Genomic DNA, 23,949 nt, shown 5'->3' on the forward strand with positions numbered 1-23,949 from the left:
AAATCAACAAATCAGGAAATGACAGATGCTGGCGAGGATGCGGAGAAAGGGGAACCCTCCTACACTGTTGGTGGGAATGCAAGCTGGTGCAGCCACTCTGGAAAACAGCATGGAGGTTCCTCAAAATGTTGAAAATAGAACTGCCCTATGACCCAGCAATTGCACTATTGGGTATTTACCCTAAAGATATAAATGTAGTGATCCAAAGGGGCACATGCACCCGAATGTTTATAGCAGCAATGTCCACAATAGCCAAACTATGGAAAGAACCTAGATGTCCATCAACAGATGAATGGATCAAGAAGATGTGGTATATATACACAATGGAATACTATGCAGCCATCAAAAGAAATGAAATCTTGCCATTTGCGACAACATGGATGGAACTAGAGCGTATCATGCTTAGCGAAATAAGTCAAGCAGAGAAAGACAACTATCATATGATCTCCCTGATATGAGGAAGTGGTGATACAACATGGAGGCTTAAGTGGGTAGAAGAAGAATAAATGAAACAAGATGGGATTGGGAGGGAGACAAACCATAAGTGACTCTTAATCTCACGAAACAAACTGAGGGTTGCCGGGGGGAGGGGGTTTGGGAGAAGGGGGTGGGATTATGGACATTGGGGAGGGTATGTGATTTGGTGAGTGCTGTGAAGTGTGTAAACCTGGTGATTCACAGACCTGTACCCCTGGGGATAAAAATATATGTTTATAAAAAATAAAAAAAAAAAAAAAAAAAAAAAAAGTAAGTGCTTCAAATCTTTTTCCTCCTGAATTCCTCAACAAACTGAGCTTTTCTTAAACTAATTTTAGAATGTTCTCCTGGGACAATCAATTTTTAAGTAGGGAAGACTCTCAGAGAAACATTAAATTATAGGAAAAACTAACATATTGTATGTCCATAAAAGAAAACAAATAAAATAATACATTTGATTATTCAAACCAAACTGAATCCTTTTTTATGTTAGACAGTTATTCAGATTTAATAGAGAAAAATAACTTTCTTACGACCTATAATCTATTTTGATTTATCTAAAGATATGAAACCCTTCCCTGACTTATTTATTTTAATGATTTGATTGCCTAATCAAACTAGAAAGATTTACTGAAAACACTAAAATAATTCTAACTTCTTAGGTACAATTCTGTATTGGAAGTACCACTGAGTTTTTATACTGGAAAATTCATATACCTACATACTTTCACATGGAATAAAGAGAACATTTTGCTATCTTAATGGACAATTTATATTGGGCAAGAGGCACAACTTTAAAACCAAAACTTTGGGGGTACTGGGTGGCTCAGTTGGTTAAAAGTCTGCCTTTGGCTCAGGTCATGATCTCAGGGTCCTGGGATGAAGCTCTGAGATAGGCTACCTGTCAGCAGGGAGTCTGCCTGTCCCTCTCTGCAACCGCTGCTCATGTTCTTTCTGCCTCTATCTCAAATAAATAAAATCTTAAAAAATACACACACACACACACACAAAACTTTGTAACGGTCACTAATGTTTCTTCTTCCTTCAACACATATTGCTCAAATGCATATATGTTTTTTTTTTTCCAGCTCCATCTATCACATTTCCAGCAGTACTTAAGTCTAGTCCTGTCACCTCTTACACAGTCTGCTGCCAACAGCTTCCTAAGTGATCACCCCACCCTTCCCACTTCATGACAGTTCAATTCTTCTACTCAGTATCCAAAGTACATGAGAGCACATTTCCTTAAAGCTCTCACGGGTTTCCTAATGAAATTTCAATGAAATTGTAAGAACTGATACCATGGTCTATAAGTTCTTAATGATCTGTACCTTGTTTAGGTCTCTAGCCTCAAAAAGAGCAGTCTCCCTGCTAACTTACTTATGTGCACTGACTTCTCTCCCACTTGAGAATTTTAGCAAGGCTCCTGTCTGTGCCCAGGTCTTCCCATCATCAGTTCCTTCTCATACTTTCAGTTTAGATATTACCTCCTCAGTTATATCTTTCATGTCAATACAATATAGGTAGCTTCAACCCCCCCATTATTCTCTATTCTAGCATCTTTGGATTATCTTCGTAAGACTCTTCTCAACTTGTAATCATATACTTACCTGTTTTATCTATTAACTGTCTGTCTCCCACACCTAAACTCTAAGTCCTATGCCCATTTTCCTCATCACTGCATATCAAATGCCTGGCACACAGCAGTTCATAATAAATACTGAATTAATAATATGTAAATTAACTATGTAAGTATATACCACATAAGATTCCTACACAGTTATTCAGTTCTATCAGATTTTATCTGCTTAAGGGGGGTGAGGTTATGGACATTGGGGAGGGTATGTGCTTTGGTGAGTGCTGTGAAGTGTGTAAACCTGGCGATTCACAGACCTGTACCCCTGGAGATAAAAATATATGTTTATGAAAAATTAAAAATTAAAAAAAAAAAGATTTTATCTGCTTAATTTTGTTCTTTAAAATCATAAAAAATTCTCTTATAAATGTATAATTTCATAAAAATAGTTTTCATATCGACTATTATCACTAGTTTGTTAATGTATTTTCAGTTTTCCTTTAAAATGCCACTACAGAATTCATTATAGAAACAGAAAATAACCAATTCCTGCTAAACTACAAAATCTCAAATGTCAAGTGCATGGAATTGGATTTGCACAGTAGCAGTTACAGATTAAGTAAAAAGAACACCAGCTATTAAAAACAATTTCAAAATTCTATTTTTAAGACACACAGAACTTTGAATTCAGACTTGATCTTAATCTTAGAACATAATGTAGACAGAGACTATATATTAACTGATTAACATTGTGACAATCAAGTCTGAAACTACTCCTCAATTTGAGATGTTTAAGTTTATAATACTCATCAATAACCCTGAGATTTATTGTCACACATGAAGCAATGACTTCAGAAATTCTTTCTTTCAATAAGGTAGTTAAAATGACTCAGAGAAAAATTTTAGAAACATCTTAAAAACTGATTTAGCTAAGTAAACCTAACAGTGGAAACTAATGATTTAGTTTATACCTTAAAAGTTGGAACAGAAAGCTGTTCAAATGACGATGAGCTTTCTTCACTGGTTGGAGTATCCAGATCAAGGGGACGATGCAATGATGACTTGGAGGTTCTTTTGTTAGTAGGGTGCTTCACTGACCAATTAATTACCTGGAACTGAGTAAGATAAGTCTGATAGCAATTCATCACAGGTTGCTGAGAAGTAATCTGTTCACTCTCTACTGTTTTCTCAACCTCTACAACATACGGATGTTCTATAACATCATCTTCTCCACCTAATGCAGAAACAAATGAAGCCTGGGAAGGATGAGTTTTGAATGGCAGAGTTCGGGGATCCTGAATGGTCTCTCCATGGCCAGTAAGTGGTCCCTCAACACTGTGATATATGGAACCCCTACTGTAGTCAATCTGCTGTGTTTGCTTTTTCTTCTTTTTTCTACCTGGATAAGTTCCAGGGCCTTCATCACTGCTAATGGGCTCAAATTCCTCGGCTGCAGAAAAGTAGGCTTCACTATCAGCCATTGACATGCTGGAATCCATTGACCGATATTGGTGAAATGAATTGGAGTCTGCCGATGGTGTGTATGGAAATGAACCAAAACTTCTTCTCTGCTTTGGTGAGTCTAATACATTCTCATCACTTCGGGAGACATCACTACTAAACTGGACTCCAACTGTAACAGGCTGCTTGTCCCCATAAAAAGCAGCAGTAAGGCTCTTGGTACTCCCAAGTCGAGTGGAACATACAGAAGCTTGTCGTTTCAAGGGAGATCTCAAAGGAGATTGACCTACTGACTTTTCCTGAGTATTAGGAGACACGGGGCTGTTTCCTGGAATTTCTGTAGGAATGCTAAAATGGAAAGCAAAGCTATTACCATTTACTGTACATCGTATAAGTATCAATAGAAGTACTTATAAAATCTTTATAGTAATTTAATCATTTATTTTGCAAATTAAGGAAAATCTAAAATTTTACAATGAATTATCTATACAAAGTAGCAAAACAGCACAACAAGTGTTCATACCTCATGTAGTTTCAAATAAATCGAGGCAGTTTACAACATAATAAAAACTTAAACCCAAAGTGTAATCTTCTATCCATGATTTGTGGACACTAATGCATTTACACCTTTTTTTTTTTTTAACATCTTTTAAAAGTTTGTCTGACACAATATATCAGGGGCCCCTTTGAATAAATGAGAGGGACTGAAGGAGAGGAAAGAGCTAGAGATAGCCCCACTATCATCACCTTTAGAAACTGGTGCTAGTGCCATTTACTGAGGCAGAACAAGTTGAGCATGACAGGTACAAGGTCATTTTTTATAGGCTGAGTTTGAGGTCCCCATGAAACATACAAATAGAAATATCAAAAAGGTAGCTGGGCCTAGAGGCACAAAGTTTTGTCTAGAGTTCTAGATTTAGAAGATGTTGGCTACAGATCATAACTGAAGCCAAATCATCACTGAAACTATCTAGGGAAACAATATAGAATGAGTGGAGATAAAGGTAAAGAACAGAGTCTTAAGCATCCAGAACATCTAACAAATGGCCATCTGAAAGAGGAAGAAAAGAAGAAATGGAGGACATGGAAATAGGGAATAAGAAGGAACAGCAAAGGAAGTTGGAGGAAAATCTAAAATTTTTGTATCTGGATGATGACAAATATTTATTTTCATTACATTTTTCTGTATTTTCCTATTTCTGGAATGAGATATATATATATATATATACACACACACACACACACACATATGAAAATTTTGTAATTAGCAAGACAAAAGCAAATGAATATTTAAAAATATGTTCAGGAGGAGAAAAGAATTTTCTACAGTAAGTGAGTGGAGAGGAAACAAAGTTTTTCTTAACAAAATTTTAAGTAACTACAATCTTATTATAATTCCTAATCTAATCTAGTTTCTGAATATAATTGAATACTGACCTTACATGGCCATCATCTCTTTTTGCATTATGCAAGAATTCTTTTTGAACCAAATGGTCATCAACAACAGAAGAGGGACTTTCCTTTTCTCCAGCCAATAAGGGCTGTGCAGCACTAGAACTACTATTCTCCTCTGAGGAAGAGGATGAACTATGAGATCGTAATGGTACTTGAAGACTAAGGTGCTGAGTTTTTCTTTCTACTTCTATTCCCACTGATTTGTTTTCCCATTCTTTCCTCTTCATGCCATTCACATTACCTGAATAAACAAACAAAAAAGTAGGTTACATGAACATAATAATTTCAAAAACAATTTATGAAAATAAGAGCACTTAATCCAATTCCCTATTTTTATAAATATAATCAGTTTTTTAAAAGCACAAATATCCAATTTCACATAGCATTATGCTAAACACTATAAAAAGATATTATAGTAAGTATGGATCCAAATTCCATAGACAGTGAATTTTTTTAAACTTTATTTGAAAATTTTCATACTTACAGAAAACTTTAAAGAATACAAAGCCACCATATATCTTTTACTCAGAATTACCTATTTTAACCATTTTGCCACATCTGTTCTAATATGTATAATATATACATAAAACTTTTTGAATTGAGGGTAATTTGTAGACATAGTGACATTTTACCTTAGAGAGTTAAGTGTTTATTTCTGCAGAATAATATATATATATATATATAATCTCTATATAATTATCAACTTGGAAATTCAGTATTTATACAATACTGTTATCTAATCTATCATGTGCTCTCCAATTTTTTAATTGACCCAAAAATGTCCTTGAAAGCACCTTTGCCCCTTCCAGTACAAGATTAACCTAGGATCATATATTATTGCATTCAGTTGTCATGTGTTCTTTAATATGGAACATTTCCTCAGCCCTGTGACATGTTATGTAAATTGGGGGTGGAAGGAATGAAAGTGGAGTCCCTACTAAATTGCTTAGATTAAAAAACAAACAAAACAAAACAAAAAACAACTCCTGCCCAGTTTCTATTCTCCTCTAGCCATTCCTGTATTACCCAAGAAAAGAGGAAGCTGTTAGTAGGAAAAAACACCTCTCCCAGCAGAATGCAGTTCTAGAACCAGTTCTAGTTCTAGTTAAGGGGTAAGAAGACTTAAGAACTTACAATATAAGTAGTATTATTCACTTCTACTACCATAAATTGAAAAATCAGAACAATAAATGTCAAAAGAAAAATGGGTTTCATTCTCTTCTAGATGACAGGAAACTAGTGGTCACTGACCTTCCAAGGAACTCCTGCGTTCTACCATAAGCCCTCCTCGATTCTATTCTAACACTGCATATCTATTCTTGGCTCCTAGAAACCTCAACAATCAGAAGTCAGATACTTACACAGGGGTTAATTCTATACCAAACTCAATGATTCGTGAATTAGAGCTCACTTCTGAAAGAATCAACAGGCAATATAATCACTACTATACATTGTAAGAATTATAACGAGCTTTGCTTTTGTTTGGTTAGGGAATTTGCTCTCTTTCCTTTCTTATACCATCTGTAACTTCCCTGTAGATTTTCTTTCTTCCCTTTGTGATGGTTAAACTTTGATCTGCAGATCAGAATATCAAGCAGTGTTTATAATTAGTGCCAGCTGTAGTGCGGTAGAAAGAACACTGAAGTGGCTTTGATGGCCCTGATTCTAGTTTCTGCTTAGCCATCTGATTTTGTGCAACTCCATCTCAGTGATGAGACTCACTTTCTTCACTAGAAGCAAGGAAAATATAGAACTCACACAGCAACTTGAAGATTAAATGAGACAATGTCTGTGAAAACCCTTAAAAGCAAATATTAATCGAATGTAAGAAAGTAATATTTTTTTTAAAAATGATAAATTTTATTTAGCATCTTTCCTATCCTTTAAATGTCAAGAACCTTTGATGTTTGCAGATTCTATAGGATAATCTGCTTTTATTCTAGGCAAAACTGCTTAAGTCAAATAACCTTAAATAAGATGTATATACTTATGTATTAATATTTAGTGAGAAATCATTAAAGCAAGAAATTGATATATATAGTCCAGCTCTTTCTTTTAAGAGCTCCTTATACATGGAAAATCAAAACTACTTCTTCCCTCCTTTTGGTCTACTGACAAAAGGCAGTGCTATAAATGTTTTTGAATAGATCAAGGGGAAAAGGCTGATACTAGTAAAATAGCAAGACGTTTCCATATTTCACTTCTTGACAGCATGACAACTTAAGCAGTAAATACTGCACTTAATTGTAGGAACATACAACTAAAAAATCCAAAGGAAAATTCACTTCTGAAGTCTTCAGAGATAAGATACTAGATAAATCTAAATCTAGTATACTTAAAGCCACCATTTACTGCTTACAACACACCTGTGTATCTGCCAAGTTATCCTACAGGGTCTAAGGAAAGGCCACATTTCTCTTTTTGACATGATCAGTTTTAGTAATGATAAGAATATCCTGCAGAAGAGTTGGTAATATGAGGGCCAACGGTATAAATATTACTATTGATAAGTTTTCCTATATAAGTAAGCTGGTAAAACAACTGTTACCTTGAAGCACAGCTATTCTTAAGTAAATCTCTGGAAGCTGAGGTCACAGAAAATAAGAATATATATAAAGAAATACTCAGAACAAGCTTCTCTAGGAAAATCACCAATGTCAACAATAGGTCTGAAGAGTAGACCTACTTTTGCCTTAGGTAACTGTAAAAACTCACTAGTCTTCTCAGGCTTAGTTAAATCACCTGCAAAACAAAGGAAGATTATACTGAACCTACCTACAAAACTGCTCAAAAAACTGAGTTGAACACACTAACACTGAATTTCTCTCAAAAATGGCATAAAGGATAAAGATAAAAAAAAGATTAGCACAAGTAACAAAATAACACATTACCATCTACAATTTTGGGAATTTCTTTAGTAATAATCCATTCTCCAGGCTGTAGCAGAGACTGTCCATAATACATATCAGACTCTGCACTCGTGCTTGAAAATGCAGAACTACTGGAAGGTGTCAACTCTTCAAGTTTGAAGAAATCTAGGCCAGTTACTGTGCCACCAAAGAATCTGCAGCCACCGAGACAACCACACTTGTTCCTACACCTCTTATTCTTCAGGGTATCATCTGGCCACAAAAACCACAACCTAAACAAAACCCAAAACAAAACAAACAAAAGCAACAACATAACAAAAACTCATTAGGAAATAAACTTTTTGGCAGATAATTAATTAAAACTAAGTTAATTGTTAATATTTTTAAAAGACAACATAAACACAAACACAAAAGCTTATTTTACTGTGGAATGTCTAATCATTTTGCCTTTCTTAAAAACAGTAGTCTCACCATGGTGAGATATAAGTAAGTAGGAAAAAAGAGAGAGATACATTAAAAAAAAAGAACTAAAAAGAAGTAAATATAAAGATCAGACATTTAAATCCAATTTAAAAATAGTAGTAAATATTCTCGAAAGGACTAAAAATTTTAAACATCAAAGTAAAAAATGGACAAAACTATTGGTACAGGTTATACTAAATAGATAATTTATCGCCGTTAGCATTTCAGGGCCTATTTCACAGGCAAATACACCAAAATACTATAGGTATAGAGCAAATAAGAAATTTATTTCTCAATAAAATCAAAATAATGCAGTCTATATATTAGAGGAAAAAACTGTAATAATTTTGTAATAAGGACTCAGAACAAAGTCTTAAGAATTAGGACAGTGGGAGAAAATGTGTGTAAAATGCATTAGGTTCTGTAAATGATCCACACAAAAGCCCGTCAGTATATTAACTTTCTTAAAAAAATATTCCGTAATACAAATTTGGGAGATAAATCTTCATTCTTCTTTTTTTAACTTTAAATAATAGAATTACTTCATATTAACAGTCTGTTTTTCTAAGTATTTTTACATGCATTATCTCATTGGATCCTCAGGGCCCTCAAGGAAGACAGAATAGGTATTATCATTTCCATTTTACATTCTTTCATTTATATTTCTTGAACATATTGATATGTGCCTAGTACTGTGCTAAGTGAAACTGACAGACACAGTCTTATCCATATGAAGTTCAGAGCACAGAGGCAAAGACAAGCCAGAAACAAAATATCTAATCATAAACTGTACTGTGCTATGAGGTAAAAACAAAATAAAAAAAACACAAGGTGTTGTGACAAGGAAAACAGAAGGAAACTTTCAAAAAGTAGTATTTGAGATGTGAAAGATGAGATGAAATACATCAAAATAGGAGTGCAACATCAGTCTAGAAGACAGTAGGAAAAATGTAAGAAAGCCTTACGATTAGTGAGAATCTGACATATTACTTCAGTTAATTGTTACCAAATTCAAATCACTTCCCTATTTTAAAGTATTAAGATTCAATCACTCAGCAAACTACTGCAAACACTGTAAAAATAAAACACCTTATAAAGTATTAAGATTCAATCACTCAGCAAACTACTGCAAACACTGTAAAAATAAAACACCTTATATATTCTACACACTTTTTTATTTAGCTAATTTGTGTAGCAACAAGCTTAGAAAAATGCATAGGTTTGCATTCACCTAGATATGGGTTCAAATTCCAGCTGTGCCACTTAGTAACTCTAGGATCTTGTCAGATTAGTTAAAATTTCTGAGCTTCAGTTTCCTCAACTATAAAATTGTGGTCTGATACACCTAATAAGACTGCTTTGGAAATTAAATGTAAAGCCCCTGATATAAAATCTGGAATATAGAAGTTGCATAACAAATGTTAGCTCCCCTTCCCTCCCTTTATTACAATCCAGTGCACTAGTTCTCAATTTTAGCTTGCATTAGAATCACCTGGAGGGCTTATTATACTATGGAGTGCAGGGCTGCACCCCCAGCGTTTCTGACTGAGGCCAAGTAAGACCTGATTATGTAAACTTCTAACAAGTTCCAAGGAGACACTGGGGTTGGTGGTTTGGGAACCATACTTTTCAAAAACACTAAAGAAACTAATGACCTGTGTATCCAGTAACTTTTCCAGTTATATCAAAAAAGAATACAGATAGGCCCCCAAACTCCTAGGAATCAGATATGCACAAAGGCAGCCAAATCTGAAGGTCAGTGAGTTACCATGTTGGGAGAGGCAATTGCCAATATGCCCTAAACATCCCTACCTGTTTTTGCCTGGTATGCCAAGTATGCAAAGCCATGACCAGGCCATTGCTTGTGATTGTACTGGCAGTAAACAACCTAAAGAGACGACGTAATGTCTCACCCTGGAAAAGAGTAGGTTGGCTTTCACGTACTATAAAAGTCGTAGAATGCTTAAGTTCAATATTCTTCTTCTATAATGCACCCCACTGTGTGTAGATACCCATCATGGACTTTTTGTGTCACCTCCAAAGGATTCATAAATATGGGTACCAGATATAGCAAATAAAAGTAAGTTTGTCCTACGCAATGTATGGGACAATATGACACACCTATCCTAAAAAGTTATTTGTTTATCTCAAATTCAAATTTAACTAGGCATCCTATAGTTCCTCTGGCAACCCTACTTGGGGAACACAGGGAACCCATACAAACACACATGACTCTGGTTCATACTTTTGTTGTAATAAAGACCTTTGTCCTTGACCAGGAGTTTTGTGTCTTCTGGCAGCACCCATGAAACTGTGGCAGGATAACTTGTTAGCTTGCAAATACGGTAAAATCCCACTCTTCACAATTATTAACCAAAGAGAGCACTGAAACCAATCTAAATGGTTGGATTTACTTGAACACCTGGAACCTGAGTCACATGGTGCCATTTTCTTCACTTCATTAGCACCCTATTCTACAATCTGACCTAATTAGACCCAGGCACTTTGTTCATAGCTACTGGCTTCCTGAGCAATAATTAACAAAGAAAACCAAAACCAAATTTTTTAAAAACATTATTCTCCACACATGAGCTTCCATACTTAGATTTACAGGATGTCAGGATCTTAAAGTAACTTAAAAGATTAATGTAATCTCAGTAAAAAAACTCAGAATTTTTTAAAACTAGACAAATAGTTCTTTGGGGGAAATTAACAGATGAAAACAGCTAAAAGTTCGTGATGGAAAAATAAGCATCTGACTCTTGATTTGATCTTAGGACCATGAGATAGAGTCCCCCATTGGGATGCTGAGCATGGAGCCTACTTAAGTTTCTCTCTCTGCTCCTGCCTCCCACCCCATGCACAGGCTCTCTCATTCTCTAAGAAAAACAAAAATAAAGAGCAACAACAACAAAAAAAACAGAGTTTAATGTTAACAACAATAAAAACAAAAGGAATAGGAAAAAAAAAAAGAAAACATAGGTGCCATGTGATTACTAGCAAAAGAAATATTTTCTCAAATTAGTACAAGAAATTATAAAGGTTAAACACTGACATATTTGAATACACAAAAAATAAAGTCTGTACATAAGACTAAAAAAATTTTAAAAAGAAACAAATTACAAAATATTAGCAACGGGGACTACTGAAAGGATGTAATCTATAGATTTAAGAGCTCTTAAAAATTGGTAAGAAATATACCAATATGCCAATTAATTAAATATACATAGAATAATAAGATGCAATTCACAAATGAGGAAATAAAAACCACCAATAAATACATGAAAAAAATATTAATCTCAGAAATAATGAAATGCAAAATAAAACAGAAATATCATCTTCCAGTTATCATAAAACACATAGGGAAGCAAAGATGCAGTGAGACACAGACTCAACTTAAAAAGTCACTGGGAATATAAAGTGAAATAATCTTTCTGGGAATTTGGGAATGCAAATCAAAAGCCTCAGTTTTTAGCACAGTCACACCCCCCCTTTTAAGGAAACTTTAAATTTAAAGAACATGTGGGAAAATATTTTATGTGCAAAAAATGTTCCTCTTACTATTATATATAATGAGGACTTTAGAAACATTTTCTATGCATTTAATGAATAAGGGCAATGGCTAAATAAGTACAATGTATCTTTTTGATGGTGTATTATCATTTGTTTTAAAGGAAATTTATAAAATTTTTGATCATATGGGCAGATGCTTAGGATATAAGTTTAACGCCAACATGCAGAATTTATAAATACAGGATGATTTCAAGTATAAGAAAGATACATTAAAAATATGGGGAAGAAATATGACAAATTCAGTGTGGTAAGGTTATGGTAATTATTTTCCTTTATTTCATAATAGTTTTCTCTATTTTAAAAATAAGCTCAATTAACTTTATAATGAGGGAGATGGGGATGGAAAAAGTTATACTGGCAGTTTAAACAGGTATTATTCAGTAAGAGGCTCTGGCAACTTTTTAAATGGCAGATACAATTATTTCTTAATGACTATTTCTTGAGGATTATATTCCCTTAGTCTCCCTTGCAACTTTGAGAGCCCACAAGAGTTTCGTAGAATACATGGTGATAGCAATGATGTTTTCTAGAAATGATGAAATGAAAGTGGCAAGCTGTGGTGAGAGAGAAAGAGGGGTAGTGCTCTATAAAATGTTACTTAGGAACTAGTAATATAAGCTCATTTCACTGCTATTACACATAGTATGGGCTTAGAAACACATTAAAAAACAGTGTTATTTCCATTAACCGCACCATTACAAGAGATGAGGTATATAATGTATTTACTTAAATATCAGGTTCTTACATCTTCACTGGGGTGTACCCAGCACAATCATATTTAGTCTTTATGTAAAATGTTCCTATTCCATTTCTAACAGTGGAATTTCCTCTATAATTATAAGGTAATTTTTGTCTGAACTTGGGATGATTAACTTCCTTAAATTTCACTTACCTCTTAGTTCTGCCATCATGAGTTTCTAGGAAATGTCTTTGAGCCTCATGTTTAGAATGATGATCAGCAGCTAATGCAATATCAACAGTAATGAGTCCTAAATTGGCTGACCCTGCTTCAAGCCAATAGGCCCTCCGTAGTATTGCAGGCTGAAGTCCAACTTTGGAATTATTTAATTGTTCAATGTACTGTCTCACTTGAAAATCCTGAATTGCAGCACTTATTCCTTCCCCAACTGACTGATTGTGGAGATTACAGTTTGCAACTCGAATTGCACCCATCTAAATTGAATAAAGAAAATGAAATAAAATGTAGTTTCTGTACTCTTAAGCAACTTAGAATAAACTACAAAAGAGGTATTATTTCAAACTTCATGAAAGAAAAAAAGAGAAAAATGGGAAATGGAAAAGATAAATGCAACAGAAAAGTAAACAGTCAATTAATAAAAAAAGGATAAAAGGAAAAGAACCTAAGTCAAAAGGAAAGCAAGAAAAAGAGGAAGGAAATGTTGGTAGTAAGTAATAAAATCACAGACTTTTAACAGGCTTAATTTTAAGCAGTAACCCACAAAGCAGAGGTGGCAAACAAATGTTTTCAGGAGCTAGGCAGGATATAAATGTACAAAACCTAAAGGCAGTTAAAATTCAAATTGCCTAAAGGCAATCAAAATTTAAAAACACTACCAATTTAATCCCCGCCATAAAAGCAACCTCCAAGTTTACATCCCTGCCATAAAGCAAAGTTATGATAATTCCATTAGAGTAAAATAGTAGTGAAAGCTTGCTTTAAGACTGGAAGGGAACATGGACAAGCCCAAAACAGAAAGTTATCTCCTGGAATTCTGTAGTGTTCTCTGAGATGGCAAACTATATATGTGTGTTCTATTTCAAGAAATGGGGGTTTTGAATCTTGACATCTATATTCATTAGGGATATTGGTCTGAAATTCTCCTTTTTGATGGGGTCTTTGCCTGGTTTGGGGATCAAGGTAATGCTGGCCTCACAGAAAGAGTCTGGAAGTTTTCCTTCTGTTTCTATTTTTTGAAACAGCTTCAGGAGAACAGATCTTATTTCTTCTTTGAATGTTTGGTAGAATTCCCCAAGGAATCCATCAGGTCCTGGACTCTTGTTTTTTGGGAGGTTTTTGATCACTACTTTAATTTCGTTACTAGTTATTGGTGTATTCAGGTTGTCAATTTCTTACTGTTTCAGTCTTGGAAGTTTATAGGTTTCCAGGAATGCATCCATTTCTTCCAGGTTGCTTAACTTATTGGCATATAGCTATTGATATTAATTTCTGATGAATGTTTCTATTTCCTTGGTGTTAGTCATGATTTTATTAATCTGGGTCCCCTTTCTCTTTTCTTTTGGATTTGTCTGGCCAGTGGTTTATTGATCTTATTAATTCTTTAAAGAACCAGCTTCTAGTTTCACTGATGTGTTCTACTGTATCTCTGGTTCCTAACTCATTGATCTCTGCTCTAACCTTAATTATTTCCCTTCTCATAAATGGGGTAGGCTTAATTTGTTGTTGATTCTCCAGTTCTTTAAGGTGTAAAAGAGTTTGTGTGTTTGGGATTTTTCTACATTTTTGAGTGAGGCTTGGATGGCTAATGTATTTCTCCTTTAGGACCACCTTTGCCATATCCCATAGGTTTGGGGCTGACGTGTTTTCGTTCTCATTGGTTTCCATGAATTGTTTAAGTTCTTCTATGATTTCCTGGTTGATCCAAACATTCTTGAGCAGGATGGTCTTTAGCTTCCAAGTGCTTGCATTTCTTCCAAACGTTTTCTTGTGATTGAGTTCCAGCATTGTGGTCTGAGAATATGCAGGGAATAATCTCAGTCTTTTGATATCAGTTGAGACCTGATTTGTGATCCAGTATGTGTTCTATTCCAGAGAAAGTTCCTTGTGCACTCGAGAAAAATGAGTATTCTGTTGTTTTAGGATGGAATGTTATGTGTGTATCTATGAGGTCCATCTGGTCCAGTGTGTCATGCAAAGCTCTTTTTTGTTGTTGTTGATTTTCTGCTTAGATGATCTGTCTACTGCTGAGAATGGAGTCTTAAGATCCCTTACAATTAATGTATTATTATCAATATGTCTCTTTATTTTGATTAACAGTTGGCTTTTGTAGTTAGCTGCTCCCATGTTGGGGGCATATATATTTACAATTGTTAGGTCTTCTTGTTGAATAGACCCTTTAAGAATGATATAGTATCCTTTAGTATCTCTGACTATAGTCTTTAGCTTAAAATCTAATTTGTCTATTATGAGGATTGCTACCCCAGCTTTCTTTTATGGTCCACTGGCATGAAAGATGGTTCTCCATCCCTTCACTTTCAATCTGGATGTATCTTTAGGTTCAAAATGATCCAACAGTACATTAAAAAGATTATCCACCATGACCAGGTGGAAATTATTCCTGGGATGCAAGGGTAGGTAGTTCATATTTGCAAATCGATCAATGTGATAGAACAAATTAATAAGAGAGAAGAGCCACATGGTCCTCTCAACGGATGCAGAAAAATCATTTGACAAATACAGCATCCTTTCCTGATTAAAACTTTTCAGAGTGTAGGAACAGAGGGAACATTAGATGTGGGTGCCATCTATGAAAAACCCACAGTGAATATGATTCTCAATAGGGAAAAGCTGAGAGACTTTCCCTTAAGATCAGGAACATGACAAGGATGCCCACTCTTGCCACTACTGTTCAATATAGGACTAGAAAGTCCTAGAAACAGCAATCAAACAACAAAAAGAAATAAAAGGTATTCAAATTGTCAAAGAAGAAGTCAAACTCCCTCTCTTCACAGATGACATGATACTTTATGTGGAAAACCCAAAAGACTCCACCCCAAAATTACTAGAACTCATACAGCAATTCAGTAATGTGGCAGAATACAAAATCAATGCACAGAAATCAGTTGTTTTCTTATACACTAACAATGAAACTGTAGAAAGTGAAAGTAAAGAATCAATTCCATTTACAAGAGCACCAAAAACCATAAGATACCTTGGAATAAACCTAACCCAAGAGGTAAAGGATTTGTACTTTAGGAACTATTGAACACTCATTTAAGAAATTGAAGAAGACACAAAAAGATGGAAAAACATTCCATGCTCATGGATCGGAAGAATAAACATTGTTTAAATGTCTATGCTGCCCATAGCAATCTACACCTTCAATACCATCCCAATCAAAATTACCATGGGCATTTTTCAAAGTGCTAGAACAAACAATCCTAAAATTTGTATGGAACCAGAAAAGACCCCAAAACACCAAGGAAATGTTGAAAAAGAAAAACAAAGGTGGGGCATCATGTTGCCTGATTTCAAGCTATATTACAAAGCTGTGACCACCAAAACAGCATGGTACTGGCACAAAAACAGACACATAGACCAATGGAATAGAGTAGAAAGCCCGGATATGGACCCTGAATTCTATGGTCAAATGATCTTTTACAAAGCACGAAAAAATATCCAATGGAAAAATAAAAAACAGCCTCTTCAATAAATGGTGCTGGGAAAATTGGACAGCTATATACAGAAGGATGAAACTCAACTATTCACTTATACCATACACAAAGATAAAGTCAAAATGAATGAAAGACCTCAATAAGAGACAGGAATCCATCAAAATCCTAGAGGAGAACACAGGCAGTAACCTCTTAGATATCTTAGCCACACAAATTTCTTTCAAGACACATCTCCAAAGGCAAAGGAAACAAAAGTGAAAATGAACTTTCGGAACTTCATCAAGATAAAAGCTTCTGCACAACAAAGGAAAACAGTCAACAAAACAAAGAGGCAATCCACAGAATGGGAGAAAATATTTGCAAATGACATTACAAAAAAAGGGCTGATATCCAATAACCTCTCAAACTTAACACCAAAAAAACAAATAATCAAGTTCAAAAATGGGCAGAAGACATGAACAGACACTTCTCCAATGAATGAAGAGAAATGGCTAAGAGACACATAAAAAAATGCTCATTATCATTAGCCATCAGGGAAATTCAAATCAAAACCACACTGAGATACCATCTCATACCAGTAAGTATGGCAAAAATTAACAAGACAGTGAACATGTCTTGGAGAGAATGTGGAGAAAGGGAAACCCTCTTACACTGTTGTGGGAATGCAAGTTGGTGCAGCCACTTTGGAATACAGTGTGGAGGTTCCTCAAAAAATTAAAAATAGAGCTACCTGATGATTCAGAAATTGCACTACTGGGTATTTACCCCAAAGATACAGGTGGTCTGAAAAGAAGAGCCAACTCAACTACCCCAATGTTGATAGCAACAATGTCCACAACAGCCAAACTGTAGAAAGACCAGAGATGCCCTTCAACAGATGAATGGATAAAGAAGATGTGGTCCATATACACAATGGAATATTACTCAGCTATCAGAAAGGATGAATACCCAAATTTTGCATCAACATGGATGGGAGTGGAGGAGATTATGCTAGGTGAAATAAGTCAAGCAGAGAAAGTCAATTATCATTTATTTTCATTTACTTACAGAACATAAGGAGAAAGAAGGGAAAAATGAAGGGGGGGAATTGGAGGGGGAGATGAACAATGAGAGACTGTGGACTCTGATGGTTTTAGAGGGGAGGATATTGGGGCATAGGTTGGACCGGTGATGGATATTAAGGAGGGCACGTATTACATGGAGCATTGGGTGCTATACATAAACAATGAATCTTGGAAAACTGCATCAAAAACTAATGACAAAAAAAAAAAAAAAAAAACAAGCAAACTAATGACATACTGTATGGTGACTAACATAACACCCAAAAATTAAAAACAAAAAAAGAAAGAAATAGAGATTTGGGGGCGTCTGGGTTGCTCAGTCATTTAAAATAACTCAATCTTGATTTAGGCTCAGGTCATGATCTCAGGGTGGTGAGACAGAGCTCCATGTCTGGCTCCACACTCAGTGGGGAGTTTGCTTCTCTCTTATTCTCCCTCCCAGCACCTGGTCATAGTCTTACTCTCTCTATATAAAATAAATAAATAAATCTTAAAAAAAAAAAAAAAAAAAAAAAGAAGTTCGGTTTAGAAAAAAACTAACTATACTGCCTAAGAAATAGACAAAAGTGTACCTTTAAAATAAGTGTACCTTAAAAAAAAAAAAAAAAGAAAGAAAGAAAGAAAAAGAATTGGAAATTTTGGTTTGGAAAAAGAACTGTATTGGTAAAGAAATAGACAAAAGTGTACCTTTAGATTTGTAGCACAGCCATGCTCCACGACATAAATATCTGCTCCATCTACTGCTAAACGAGTCATAGTATATTTCAAATCATCTGAAGTTGGACAAGGCCCAGGTATACAACTCAACTAAAAAGAAAAATAATTGGATATTTAATTCTTCACCCTCACTTCACCATTTTGGTACTCACACCTGCTGATTTAAATAAAATTTTCATTATGTGCATATTTTAAAAAATTAGTCAAATCTCATTTTCATAATGATAAATGAAATTATCAGTAATTAAAGACTTACTAATTAGAAACTAATCATAAGTATGTACCATTTTCATTCATAAGGGGAAAGAAGCAAGTCTAAATTGACAGAATACAGTTACTAAAAGTCACAAAAAATAATCAAAGTAAAATGATAAGTAAACAGTGTCACAGGATTATAAGAACTATATAGGAGTTTAAAGTTGTAAGATTTTCTTATGAGTACTCTATACTACACAAACACATACACTTGTTTTTACAAATATATCAACCGTAAGTTTTATTATGATATCTAAGGACAACTGACACAAATTTAATGTTATTTTACTCCTGAAACAGATTTGGTCATGGTTAGGCTGGAAGAAAACATACACTTTACCTACTTCTTGGGGAAATGGCAACCCTGAGTAAATTATTGGCTCAATGGCATACAACTGTTCATTAGTGGGTAGAACACAGATGTCTTGCATTATACCCAGTGTTCTATAATAATAAGGCATACCTTGGAGATATTGCGGGTTCCATTCTAGACCACCGCAATAAAGCAAATACCACAATAAAGCAAGTTAAATTTTTGTGGCTAAAATAAAAAACACAAGAAACAAGAAGTGTTGGCGAGGATGTGGAAAAAAAAAAAGGAACCCTTCTGTACTGCTGATGGGAATGCAAACTGGCGTAGCCACCATGGAAGACAGTACAGAGACTGCTGAAAAAAATTAAAAATAGAACTAACCTATGATCCAGTAATTGCACTACTGGGTATTTGCTCAAAGAATATGAAAATGCTAATTCAAAAAGATAGAAGTACCTCTATGTTTACTGCAGCATTATTTACAATAGCCAAATTATGAAAGCAGCCCAAGTGTCTATTGACAGAGGAATGGATAAAGACGTGGTGTGTGTATGTGTGTGTGTGTGTGCGTGCACGTGCATGTGTATATACATAATGGAGTGTGTGTGTGTGTGTGTGTGTGTGTATAAACAAAATGGAATATTACTCAGCCATAAAAAAGAATTAAAATTTGCCGTCTGTGACAACATGGATGATCCAGAGACTACAATACTAAGCAAAATAAGCCAAAGACAGATACCATATGATTTCACTCATATATGGAATTTAAGAAACAAATGAACAAAAAGGAAAAAAGAGAGACAAACAAAAAAATAGACCCTTAACTATAAAGAGCAAACAGATGGTTACCAGAGGGAAGTGGCCTGGGGGATGGGTGAAATAGGTGAAAGGGATTAAGAATATGCTTGATAAGCACAGAGTAATATATGGAAATACTGAATCACTACATTGTGTACCTGAAATTAACATAATACTATATGTTAACTTTACTGGAATTAAAATAAAAATAATAAATAAATAAATAAATACTGTAAGATTTTAAAAAAGTAAATTTTTTGGTTTCTCAGTGCATATAAAAGTTATGCTTACATACTATAGTCTAAGTGTATAACAGCTTATGTCTAGGAAAAATGTACAAGCCTTTACTGCTAAAAAATGCTAACCATCATCTGAGCTTTCAGCATGTCATAATCACTACCCAAAGATCACTGTAACAATAATAATAATGACAAAGTTTGAAATATTACAAGAATTACCAAAACGTGACACAGAGACACAGAGTGAGCAAATACTGTTGGAAAAAATGGTGCTGACAGATTTGCTTGCTGCAGGGTTGCCACACACCTTCAACTTGTTAAAAAACAAAGACACAAAACCACTGTATCTGCAAAGCACAATAAAACAAGGTATGTCTGTATCTTTTGCCCCCACAAAACAGACCCAAAAAACCCTGATCTAAAATGACAGAGGCACATCAGTGGTTGCATGGACTAATGAATGGCTGACTGCAAAGGGACACAAAGTAATTTTCTAAGGCAATAAAAAATGTTTGATTTTTAAAAATTTTAATGTAACATGAAAGCTTTGAATCTTAAAAAAAAAAAAAAAAAGAAAGGAAAGAGGCGACACCTACAAGTGTCCATTTATCCATAAGGAAGTAATTGTTTGACATATAACTAAGGATTCCCTAGATCCTGGCAGTGTTTATAACAAGAAAAAAAACTATTTTACCACCAATTATAGCAGTTTCCTTTATTGTCAGTAAATTAGCAGAGGTTATAGATATTTTGGACATAAAGTTAAAAGCAGGATGAATTGTTCTCAATTCACACTAATGTAACAGCAAATAAACATAGTATGTATAACAAAAGGAAAAAAAGGAAAAACATATATAGGAAGAAATTAGAAAGGAAAACTAAACTGTTAACAATGGTTATCTGTATGTTATAGAATTAGAATAAAAATATTTTTTTTGAACTGCCATGTTTTCTTGGCAAATGCCAATGTTACTAACCATTTTACAAAAGAACAGGTATGTTTTAGGGAGGTCTATAAACAATGTCATGTAAGGAATTTAACCTTCCTCTTGCTTCAGTTTCTAAATCTTCTACATAAATATTTAGCTATATCCAAAAGAATGTAATTACATAAGAAAATGAGTTAAAAGTAAAAATGTAAGACGTGAGATATAATCTTTATAATATCTCTATTTACCTGTGAATTTTTGTTTTAATAATTACCTCGTATGTTAGATACTTGCAACTAAATAACAACTGGCTACAAATCTGCAAAATAATTTATTAATTGAGAAAACTGAACAATAATGCTTACTTCATGGCTATGTGTATTGGATTTAAAGCTGATATCTCAATCTTTCATTTTAAAAAATCCATAAATGTCTATAATACTGCTCAAATATTTGTTAACATACCTTGGATTCACAGAACCGACGGTCAAATCCATGCTGACATATTATTACTGATTTAGGTCTTTCCAGTTCATACTCCCGACATACCACATGAAAAACAAATGTCTGTCCCCACTCCAACAGACAAGCTAGCTACAAATAAGCAGTGACAGGTTGAAAACAGTGTTAGCATTCTAAACACATGTTGAGAGTTCAAAAGCTTATCAAGAATATTAATACAGTTTGAAAGAACCCAAATGCTGTCTTACACCTGCTGCTACATAGCACAGTTTTTAGCTAGAATCATGATTTCTACCTTGACATCATTTTTAAGCTTATGTTACTTTTCATTTGTGAATGACAAAATGCATGATAACTGAAAAATTCAACCTCAGCAACTTACAAAGTAAGTATCTCCTTCAAGGTTAAATCTTCCTTCTTATATAACTGGAATCCTCTGTACACAAAAGCACCTAAAATTCTCTACCTAATAATGAACAAAAAAGCTTGGATATGAAATTATTATCTAATTATCATAGTGAGCTGCAATTTTGGAAAATTAGATATTTTGAAGATTATAGCACTTTTGTTTAGGTAAACAGAAACTTAAGTATATATTAATTCTTCATCAAATCTTTGGTTTACAAAAAAAACCCTTCATTTTATAATTGATTAGAATTGTTAATAAACATATTGAAATACAGGTATACAGGATATCATTCAATAAAAAAGTTTAAACTATCAGAAAACATAAATTTCACTTTTAAAACATACAAAGAATGGAATACACATTAAAAAGCACCTATGGATTCAAGAAATGCTCATTCAAAAGTGATGCTAAGATTCTAGTGCAGAAGAAAGAAATGTTTCATCTTCTAAAAAGGGCAACTTAGAAACATATGAGATTCTAGCAATTGTTAGATTAAAGGAATTGTGTTCATTATTATACAATCAGCATGGCTTTATTCTGTCTTTGTTAAGGAACAAACTTTTTAAAATAAATTTCAGTCTTTACCTATACATTAGAGAAAAGAGATGGTGGATAATAAGGAAAGGATAGTCACCAGCCCAGTGAGCACTGAGTATTTCTTTCCATCCATTTTTATACACTCTATTATGTATTTTATCTACTTTTATATAAAATATCCCTTTTCAAATCCATTTTCTTATTTCTAGAATTTTAATTTTTGCTGCCTTTCAAAAATTTCTTGCAGATATGCAAGGTATCTAGAGTCTTTACCCACCTTACTGTTGCTATTTCCTACCTATAAATGTTTCATACACATTCTGTAATTTTTATTAAAATTGAGCAGGTATATTTCAAACATTCAAGATCAAATTCCACTCTTCTTAAATGCCAAGATAAGCATGTACATCATAAATATATGGATCAATAGGTGAAATGTTACAGTAATACAGCTATTTGGCTAAATATAAATGGTCCGTTTCAAGAACTAAATGATCCTTATGACCTCTGAGTCTTCTAAAGATTAAAGGGGATAAGAGGAGGAGGGGGATTTTATCAAATTTGTTCTTATTTTTTTAAGTCCACATCATTAAAACAGATACAAATGATGTTATCTTGCTTTGAGACATGATAAGAACTGAGCTATTTAATCTTGAGTTTTGTAAACAATATTTTTAAATCCTACTTAAGAAATATACAAAAAAGCAAAATTCTTTTAAAAAATTACTCCATAATACCATGGAAAAAAAGAATTTTTCAACAGCAGAGAAAGAACTAATGTAATTTTAATAATATATACAATTTCCAGACCAGTTCTCATACTTCCCAAAGTTTTGATCTTGAAAGTGTTATGCAGAACTATAAAACATTACACTCTTCAATTTTATGTGGCTCAGAAAAGTGAAACTTGTCTCTGACTCATCTGTTGCTAAGAAAATCCTGAATGGCAAGAATGACTCCCAACCAAAAAGCAAAGAATTGTCTGGCCCTCAGAATGCTATTAGTGAAAATGCAATGAACATCCAAACAGGCAAACAATTTGCTCTTGGCAAAGTGGGTGAGCAAAGGAAAAAGAAGTCAGATAATCATACCTGTGGTGCTGTGACCTTAGCTGTAAGACTTCCAGCCTGCACATCAATTAACCATGCATATTCTAAGGAATCACTTCCCAAAGGAAGACCTTCTGCTGAGAACATAGCATGTGCTCTCAGCTGGAGACCTGACAAATTGATGTGACCCTCCCTGAGTACTTCATCCACAGGAGGTCGCTGCTGAAAACAATAAGAAGACTGTAAGAAGTACAAGAAAACTGCATTATTATTTCTAGTTGTTTTTTTCCTCCAGAGACTAACAGTAAAAACACACTATCTGGAAAATAACACTCACGGGTCCATAAAATCCTAACACACAACCTTGTACCAGAGAGTCTCAGTTAAGCTTCTTTAGTGACAATATCCATTCAGAGTCCAACTGCAAAGCAAGAGAGCAAAGTCCTAGAAAGAATGATACTTTTCTGATACAAATGAAATGCTCAATATTTGAATAAAAAGAAATTAGTATTCTGACTGACAGGGAATATAAGAGACCAATCTTTGGTGGGAAGACAGGAATAATGAGATTAAAATACTAAAAAGAAAAAAAAATAATAACAGGGAAGAACAAAGACCATTATGACCATAAAATGAAGAAGTAGGAAAGAAAGCCATCTTTCATATAAATTTTGAGAACTACATAAATATAAAAATGATATATTTACCTATTTATTTATCAGAAATTACATACTTACTACCAAAAAGCAGCAAATATTTCAAAAAGAAAAGTTCTGGAACTTACAAAGCTAAAAGATAGGTCATAAAATAGGGTAGTCCATGGAACACTAGCTCCACAGAATAGTAATATAGTAATATAGAATATATATAGTAATATAGAATCAAATAGGTTTGGCAATGCCCTACCCATCAGTCACCAATTTTGTAGAATC

General features: G+C 34.1%; 1 protein-coding gene across 7 annotated transcripts in view; it reads right to left on the bottom strand.

Annotated features, from left to right (window-relative positions):
* Nucleotides 1–23,949, bottom strand: part of BLTP1 (bridge-like lipid transfer protein family member 1) — a 223,529-nt gene that overhangs the window by 125,162 nt on the left and 74,418 nt on the right. For 6 of the 7 annotated variants that reach the window (XM_059169028.1, XM_059169029.1, XM_059169026.1 and 3 more), the window contains exons 24-30: nucleotides 23,060–23,239; nucleotides 21,026–21,154; nucleotides 17,997–18,116; nucleotides 12,767–13,047; nucleotides 7,861–8,111; nucleotides 4,952–5,210; nucleotides 3,025–3,862 (exon numbers count right to left, since the gene is read on the bottom strand). In XM_059169028.1, the coding sequence (XP_059025011.1) occupies nucleotides 3,025–3,862; nucleotides 4,952–5,210; nucleotides 7,861–8,111; nucleotides 12,767–13,047; nucleotides 17,997–18,116; nucleotides 21,026–21,154; nucleotides 23,060–23,239 (2,058 nt within the window). The remainder of the gene's footprint in view (nucleotides 1–3,024; nucleotides 3,863–4,951; nucleotides 5,211–7,860; nucleotides 8,112–12,766; nucleotides 13,048–17,996; nucleotides 18,117–21,025; nucleotides 21,155–23,059; nucleotides 23,240–23,949) is intronic. The other variant, XM_059169027.1, reaches the window with a different exon arrangement.

This window comes from Mustela lutreola, chromosome 1 (genome assembly GCF_030435805.1).
Source record: "Mustela lutreola isolate mMusLut2 chromosome 1, mMusLut2.pri, whole genome shotgun sequence".
NCBI lineage: Eukaryota > Metazoa > Chordata > Mammalia > Carnivora > Mustelidae > Mustela > Mustela lutreola.